At 40.0% G+C, this 9,035-nt stretch overlaps 1 protein-coding gene across 2 annotated transcripts in view; it reads right to left on the reverse strand.

Moving 5' to 3' along the window:
- ANKRD13C (ankyrin repeat domain 13C) overlaps positions 1-7,920 on the reverse strand; it is a 67,060-nt gene extending 59,140 nt beyond the window's left edge. For both annotated transcript variants that reach the window (XR_002139478.3, XM_019755088.3), the window contains exon 1: positions 7,134-7,920. Coding sequence is in view for 1 of the 2 variants with exons in the window: in XM_019755088.3 (XP_019610647.2) it covers positions 7,134-7,578 (445 nt within the window). In the remaining variant the exon portion in view is untranslated. The remainder of the gene's footprint in view (positions 1-7,133) is intronic.
- Positions 7,921-9,035: the final 1,115 nt, after the last annotated feature.

Below are 9,035 nucleotides of genomic sequence, written 5' to 3' on the forward strand. Positions count from 1 at the left end.
TAACTAGGGAGCAAAGCAGGAAACAACGAGTACTAAAACCAACACTGCTCCAGCTTCTATAGACACCTTCAAGTCCCATCCAGGCAAGCAGTAAGGGAGAATCTTTGTATTTTCTCTCATAAAATGGTACATACTAAAACTCACACATGAGCATAGTACATCCAATCCATCTTCAACTCCTAACCAGTTCTACCTTCTCATTATTTCCACAGCTATCCTCAACTTATTAAGTAGCACTTTTGCCCACCCAAGTTTCTGCTTCAGATAGCTGCCAGAGTGAGACTTACAATCACATCGTATTACTCCTCTGCTCAAAACCCTCCAATTGCTTCCTCTGCTGCTCAGAGTAAAAGCCAAAATCCTTAACGATGGTCCCAAAGTTCTCTGTGCTTACCCGGATACCTCTCCATTCTCGTATCTCCTAACACTCTCCCCTGTTCCAGCCACACTGGCTTCCTTCCTGTTCCGTGAACACTGGACCTTTGCATTCGCTATTCTCTGCCTGGACTCTGTTCTGCCAGGTATCTATTTCCTAATTTTCTTTAGGTAAATGCTTAAATTTGTTACCACTGATGTCTTCCCTGACCCTGACCTCAATGAAGTCATTACTCCCTCTCCTCCCCTCCCCTCCTCTCTACCCCAGCACTCTCTACCCTCCTCATCCTCTATTTTACTCTATATTTATCATTAACGTATATTTATTGGTTTGCTTATTATTTATCTTCCCCCTTTAAAAGGTAAATTCCATGAGAGCAGGGATTTTTTTTGTTCACTGCTCAAACCCCAGCACCTAAAACACTGTTTAGCACACATTGTTAGCTCAGGATATATCTGTTATATAAATAAACGGACAAAGAAAATAAAAACACTATAAAGACTCATTAGAATATTGTTAAAATCTGTTTTTACTCTCCAAAAAACATTTCCCCCCAGGACAATGCAGGTCTCCACATGATTCTCTATGAAAGCCAGAAAAAGGATATAGTCTCGTGTGCATAAGAGGACATGCAAGACTGCACATGTGGTTGTAAAGAATCCAGCACAGCGCTGAGTAAGAGCTATCATGCGTTAACATGCCTGACACATATCCACGGCGTGCACTGACTTAAACCTCACCTTGTAGCTCACTGACAGGCAATATACATTCAAGTATCAGATAAATCTGCAATTGAAGTTCAATCTAAACCTCAAAAACAAGAATGTCTTCTGCTGGAAGGCACTTAACACCAAAAGTGAGAGCCAGATGTTTATTTTAATAGGTATTACTATTATACAAGCCTTCAGAATAAAATATTTTTAAGTGCAGTCTCCCATTTGAGATTATAATGCTCCAAGAGGTAGATATTATTATATCTACTTATTTCGGCAGCTAAGTAAATAGCATAATTTCATTTTGAAAAAAAGAAAAAAAAAACAGTTTGTAGAGAAGCATGATCTCAAACTCAGATCTGATTCCAAACATAGAGATGGCCTTCTAGGATTGCAAATAATCTATGGGATTCCAACAAGAGTAGCAGGCTCAAGAATAGATGAAATTCAACTACACCACACAATCCTGATTAACACCATTCATAATCTCAGAAAATAAAGACCTTTTCCCTTTTTCCTACCCCCGTTTTACACACTTCAGCTCTGCTCTAAAACTTATTTTCCATCTCTCCTCCAATGAAATAAATGGTACATGAACAGGGACATATTGTTTGTCTGCCCAGCCCCCATCCAAGTTTTGAGAAACTACACTTATTTTTTAGAACCCAAAACACCCCGACAATTACACTGTACTCTGCATTAGATTTCTATGACTTTAGAATGACATTAACTTGATGCAAACACACTCAATTCTCCAATGAGCCCCCCAGAATCCTCCTGCCTCGCTGAGGATGCCCAGGACACATCACTGTCAATGACCGCTCATTTCTACTTCCTTTTTTGCCAAAGTGGAAGGTCAGAATTCCTATTCCTATTGTAGCTCAGTGCAGGAAGTGGGAGAAGAGGATTTCCTCCTCCCTCCTATGAGGTAGCTCTGCAGATGTGTTCACATCACAATTGTAAGTGACAAGTCACCTTCTGTAGTGCTAAGGATGATGCCATCAGGAAACCCAGCCACTTATCCCACAGACAGTCCCATTCTGTTGGCGAAGTACATGCGGTAAGAGGTGAAAGATAAAAAGTCTTATTCATATAGTTGTTAAGATCAACTGAATCAACTCAAGAGATGAGCACAGTGACAGCATTCACCACCAAATGACCCTTGTACCCAGTGAATGTGTGTAACACTAACAGATTACAGATTATCCTGGGCCTCCAGAAACCACTTTTTTCCTAAGGGAAATGAGATCTACCTTTCAAAAACAAAGTTCAGAAAAGACTACAAAACACAAGAACAGATACACAACTACTAGTGTTCTGCTAAAGACGTGCCATCATTTTAACCCTCCTGACTAAAATTGTTTACCTGAGGCTTAATTCAAGATTTTTTTGCCAGGCAAAATTTAGCTTTATAGTCTCCTCTTCTCAAACAGACATATTATTCATTATTCTCCTGCATCACTTATCATGAAGATTTTAGTCACAAAAATAAAGCAGAGAATATCAAAAGGAAGTTGAAAGATGTATACAGAGTTGTCACAATAAACATACCATATGCACACCAAACACATTATCCTATTGCCTTAATTCTCACACACACATTTTTAATCTTTCTAAAATTAAGATGTTTTCAAACATCTTAAATCAGATCCCTGTCTGAAGATATCTGCCACCTACCACACAGAGATGTCATGGGTTAACCATGTCCTACCACTTCAATGAGTTACCTGAATTGGCAGGAATACTCTAAATTGAATTTTAACTCAAATTTGAAATCTCTAATCACTGTGTAACATACCTTCAATAAGATTACACTACAACTCAGTAAAAATAAAAATTAACTGTGTATAGAGAAGATGGCTTCTCACATGCCAGGCAATGTAATTAAAGGCAGTAGAAACTGCCACATCTCCCAAAATAGATCAGAAAATTTTCATAATCTAGAAAAGGCTGGTTCTGACTAATGTCCAAGAGAAGGTACTTAACTTCTAAGGATATTTAACTCATTTAAGAGAAAAAACAAAATTACAGGCTTAACAAATAGGAAATACAGTCAAAATCAAATAAGTGTTCCCATATGCTTCACAAACATTCTCAGTTCTAAAGGTGAAGAAGCAAAAATCAGTAGCATCAATTATTTTGAAAAAGCATGTCAGCATGATGCTTTAGCTAAAAGTGATTCAGAGAAAACAGTCAATGTGATAAAATGTTTAGATTTAAATTTTAATTCTATACTAACGAAAAATGTGGTATACAGCTAAAGATATACCGAAGATACAAAGTTTAATAAATTTGTGTGTATTTAATGTACCATATCTTTTTTACCCACCCAAAAAAAAGGTTACTAAATGTACGATGAGTCAGAATCATTTAGCAAATTTGAACACATGATGTTATGGCTGTTAGTGTATTTAACTTATATTTTAAGAGATAAGTTTGGATCCAAATACAATATTCCTCAAAATAATTGATGGTTCAGAAAAAGCAATTCATAGTCAACTAACATTTTACCACAAAAGAAAAAGCTCTGTTTGCTCCTATTCAATTTGGCAATAACTTGTAAATACACATACACACACACACACCAAAAAAAAGTTTTTTCATTCAGAGGACACTGAAACTGAAAGAGCTAATGAATAGTGAGCTAAACAGTTATCAAATTAGGATTCTCTAAACTTTCCAGCTAAGTAGAATAAAGGATCCAAACTAACAATAAAATTTAGTAAATGTAAAGTCCACTTTTGATGTTAAAAAAAATAAATGCAGGAATGGATAGAATGTTTCCATTCTTGAGAAAACAGCCACGCACTTGAGAAAACACAGTATTAAAAAATTAACATAATCTTTCTTGCACGTTACTTAATGAGTGCTTTTAGTAACACTCATTACTGAATGTATACTGCTTAAAGCAATAAATATAATCTTTTTGTCTTTGCTTGTGAAGCTATTATAGCTCCAGCAGTAAGGTTAGTTTTCAAAGGAAAGAATTAACAAACTAGAGTCTCATTAAAAGATGATGATTAAGATTTTCATATACTTATTTAACACACACATAGTATTTACTATGTTTCAGGCATCATTTTAAGGACATTATATATGTATGAAGAATGAATACACAAGTTAGGAATGTTTACCTGAAGATAAGGAGAACATGATAGCTCTTGTCAAATATCTAAAGGCTATCATGTGAACGACATAGCCCATTTATCTGTGTCATTAAATAAAGACACAGAACAAACAAGAGTGAGAGATTTGGACTCTACAGAAAATCTCTTGAGAGCTGTCCAATAGCAGAATTTCTCTATGAGGTTACTATAAGGACTAAACGAGAAAATGTGCATCAAAGAACTTTGCTGTAAACTGCCACATACATATTATTAGAACTGACTTCTTTGCAATATAGTGGTTCCTGATCAACAGAAATATTTACAAAGAGGTTGACCACTGTCTTGGGAGTCCTAGCTATTAGTTCATTTCCCAGCTTTGCAATTTATATAATAAGTATGCAACTTTAGAAAAGTTTCCTTATGTCTCAAGACTTCACTTTTTCCACCTTTAAAATAAAAACTATCTGCTTCACAGGGTTACTGTGAGAATTAAATACGATAATGTAGGTAAACACTTAGCACAGTGCTGACACACTCAATAAACTGTATCTCTGGCGATGATCATCATCATTATAATGCTGTGGAAGGAATCTCTACAGTGAATATGAAACTATGTGATCCAATGTGTTATGATTAAATGACTCTGCTATGCACCTGTATGAGTGAATGATTCTGCTATGCACTTATCATGTTATAACAATCCAATTACAACACATAGCTTGTTTTTGTTTTGGTGACTTAAAAACTATTTGTCTTGTAATTTGAAAGGAGAAATATTCTAAAAAATCTAAATAAAGTATCCAGGTTACTAAACTATCAAGAGTAAAAGTAACATAAAATAGCAGGGAAATTATGCAGCTACAGGGGGGAAAGGGATTCAAGAAGTAGCATATTAAATACACGCTACTCTTCCTGGGAGACTCACTGCAGGACATGAGGATGTACACTGCATGGAAAAAAGCAATTATACTTTCCACAGGTATGTGAAACACTGGTTACATTCACCAGAAATATCAACAATAAAAAGGCAGCTAAGTACAATGCAAACATTTGGTATACAGAGGCAATTTAAAAAGTGACTTTCAGTGGGCTAAGGACAAGAGTTTAAGGGTATACAGATTCTAACCACTTTGAACAGAATCTGTACTTTAAGAAACCAACTCCTAAATGTTGGATTATAGGATACGGAAGCCCAATAATCCTGCAATTCAGTACCTTCTGTGATCAACCAAGAAAATCAGTTCTAACATATTATACAATCGTACTTTGTCAATCATATTCATCTATATCTTCTTTCAAAGGAAATTAACTAAAATGAAACTTACCTGTTTTCAGGGATATTTCTTGTAAAGGCAATGGCCATAAAATAAAGCATATATATACATATATGTATACTTATAGTATATAGCTACTACGAAGACCAAATCCGAAAAACTTCCTAATTGACTAGTAACCCAAAGCTACAATACATCTCCCACTAAAAACTCTTTTCCAAAGAGTTAGAATATAATTACCATCAACAAACAATATTATGCTTGATATAACAATAGTAAAATGATGAAATAAATTAAGTGTAGGAATGAAAAACTGGATGCAGTTTTCAGGAAATTTTAGGGGAATTTGATTTATGATAAATGACAGGTAGTGATATTATTACAATACTGTAAATTCAGAATACAAGGGCAGCTGTTAGACAGTTATATGATCAATAGAAATCTTACTTTTTAATCTCAATTTCTGCCCTAATTTTAGACAAGAAGCCTAGAGTTCCAATGGAATTAAGGGAGCTTATTCCTCAGGCAAGTACTTCATTAATGTGTTCAATTATTTTGAGCACAGAGTTAAATGTGTTCTTAACTGAATGTATGCAATAGTCATGTTCAGTTTTATTAAAAGCAGGGCTATCAACATTATTTGCTAACTACCCAGTTAAAAATGGCCTATCTATGAAATGTTGAGGATAATATCAGTGTTTATATTAGTTTTCATTAACAAATTCACTACTGATTAAAAGTCAACTCAATCACATTATGTTTTTAAAACTAAAGAAACAGAAAAAATTCAGGTGATGAGTTAAGACAAAAATTAGAAATAAAGTCCTTGAATCACAAATGCTACCTATTGTCATATATAGGCTATGATGAAGTTACTATGAAAAACCACAGTATCATTTTCAGTCAGTCTTCACGATGAAACATTACTATTAGCAACTACCTATGTAAAACAAACAAAAAAAAAACCCTCAAAAAAACTGTACCCCAACAAAATTTTAGCTACTCAAGTCACTTTACTTGCTCTAGGTATCAAACGCCAACAAATTTGTACCATGTGGCTTTCAGAAACCAAAGCATTCTAAATGCCATCTTAAATGCAAAATGTAGACATTTTGTATCCTTTGATAAGTTTGATAAGTTTCCTTAAAGCAGGGGGAGAGAGAAAAAAAGGCAACCTGATGGCAGGTAGCAATCACAACCAGTTGTACTCAAGTTGGGATCTGTACCCCGGTAAGGAAGGAAGGTGGGCAATATGCCCATGTGTCCTTATTCAAGATCCCATGTTGGGAGGTGGGAAGAAAAAGAAAAGAAATACAGTTCCAAAAAAAAAAGGAAGAAAGCCAGGTTGAACGACAGGCAACCTAAAATGTCTTATAATCAAAACACGTACTGAAGGCCCGTCTCAGAGAAACAAAACAGCTTTCTCACGAGAAACTTTAAAGTGGGCAAGGAGGAAACATTCCTTTGCACCCACAAGAACCCATCCCCTGACCACTAGTATTCTATTACCGAATCCGTCATGATTTACAGGCATCAGGCCCGGATACTGGCCAAAGGAGAGGAAAGAAGGGTCTGTTGGAGAGGAGCCTCGGATTCCCGAGGCCTGGAGAGGCACACCCGGAGGGGAAGGAGAGGTGGGGAGGGGAGAGCACTACTCACTCACCGTGATTATCCTTCTGCCCGATGTTGTGCGTGCGGATGAGAGAAGAGAGCCTCCTCACATCCCCCTTGAAGACGCACTCGTGCACCGGGTAGTGTGCGGGGCAACTGCCTCCATCTGCGACGACAGCAGTGGGGTTGGTGCCCGCTAGAAGAGTCTGGGACTGGGAGGTGGTGGTTACGGAGGAATTATGCAGCGGCAGGGCCGGAGCGCCGGGGGGATTGGAGGAGGCCGGAGCGGTCTTCAGCTGCAGCCGGTGGTGATGGTTACTGAAGATCTTGTGACAGGCTTTGCCGACCTTGCCGCTGCCGCCGGTGCCAGTCCTGCCTCCGGTAAAGGTGCCGCCGAGGGCAGCCGCCGCTTCTTCATCCCCGGGCTCCAGCAGGTCCCCTTCTTCTTTGCTGGGCTTGTGGTCCCTCCGCAGTGAGCGGATCTTCTCCCCGGTCATCGCCGCCAGGGGCTGAAAAGGGATCCGGGAGGCTCACCGCTCGCGACGGAACTGGCGCTGCGGCGGCACAAGGCGATTAAAGCGGTGGCCAGGAGACTCCTTCGCAGCATGAACTCCCACAGAGCCCCCGAGCCCGGAACAAACGCATCTCCCGGAGGAAGAAGAGCGGGCTCTTGTCTAGGCACGAAAGGACGTGCGCTCGCTGAGGGGAGCTAGAGCTCAGGTGCCCACGACAGCAGGACCCGTGTCCCCGCCGCCGCCACCGCCGCCGGAGCGGCCACCACTGCCTCACCCCGAAAAACAGAGCACGGCCATCTTCCCCGGGCTTCTCTCGCGAGAGCTCCCGCGGGAGGGAGAAGGGAGCAAACACCGCGAGAAGTGAGCTGCCCGCTCCCTCCCCCGCACGTTGGATTCCCTGAGAGTAGCCGGGCGCCAGCACCTGCCCGGCAGCGTGTTTCCGCCCCAAGGCGGAGTCTCTGAATTAGGAGCGCGAGACCTGGCACTCTCCGGGGCCGCGCTTCTTGTGGAGGTTGTGTCACAACCTACGTTTAGATATTCGATGCGTCTTACAAATGTCTTAAGCCCTCCGACTTCTGGGTCTCCCACAGAGCAGTGCAGACTGACGCCCTGCACGCAGGATGTGATGTCACTGAGAAGCACCGGCCAGTCGTTCAGTAAATATCTACTAAGGATCTACTTTGTGCCATACACTGAGCTAGGAGGTTTATAAAACGCCAGCCCTGGCTCAAAGGAGCGCAGTCAAGGAGAAAAGATAGACAAGTGGATACAATATTTAGGGCGAGGAAGGAAGCGGATGCGGGGAGCTGGGTTGCACAAAAAAGGGAGAGGCAAATTTTGGTGGTATAGTGTCCGAAAAGTCACCATAGAAAAGTTTAGGGGCTGACCTTAGAAAATAGGGTATTCAGCAGAAAGGGAGAGGGAAGGTCACTCAAATATTTGTTCATCAATTTCGGGCAGGCGTCAGAGTTTTAAGTGTGGGGAGAGGACGCTGAAGAAAGGCAAATAATTGTGTAACTGGAATATCACTGGACTAGTTCATAGCCAACCTCGACTGAGCGTCAAGTTCTAAAAAAAACAACAACACGTAAATCTGACATCCATAAAGTCTTGACAAAATAAAGCTGTGGAGAACTGGAGGGGAGGGAGGTTAGCAAAATGTCCTAAAGATCTTAACCCATGTATTTCTCCAAAGTCCCGTTTACTCTGACAGATGCTGCTCTCAATCTCTTGTCTTAAACTTTATTACCACCTTCATCTCCCCGCAAATAAATAAATAACCCTGTGGGAACTGACTTCTCTTCATCCCCACCCCCCTCGCCACTCAGGTTTCACCCCCATCATCTTTCAAATGTATTCAAATCAATCTCTCCCTTTCTTCCTTTTCTTTCTTTTTGGTGGGGGGGTGAGGATTGTTCCAATACTGTTCAAGCATTACC

This window comes from Rhinolophus sinicus, chromosome 14 (assembly GCF_057876585.1).
Source record: "Rhinolophus sinicus isolate RSI-liver-muscle chromosome 14, RSI-T2T, whole genome shotgun sequence".
Lineage (NCBI taxonomy): Eukaryota > Metazoa > Chordata > Mammalia > Chiroptera > Rhinolophidae > Rhinolophus > Rhinolophus sinicus.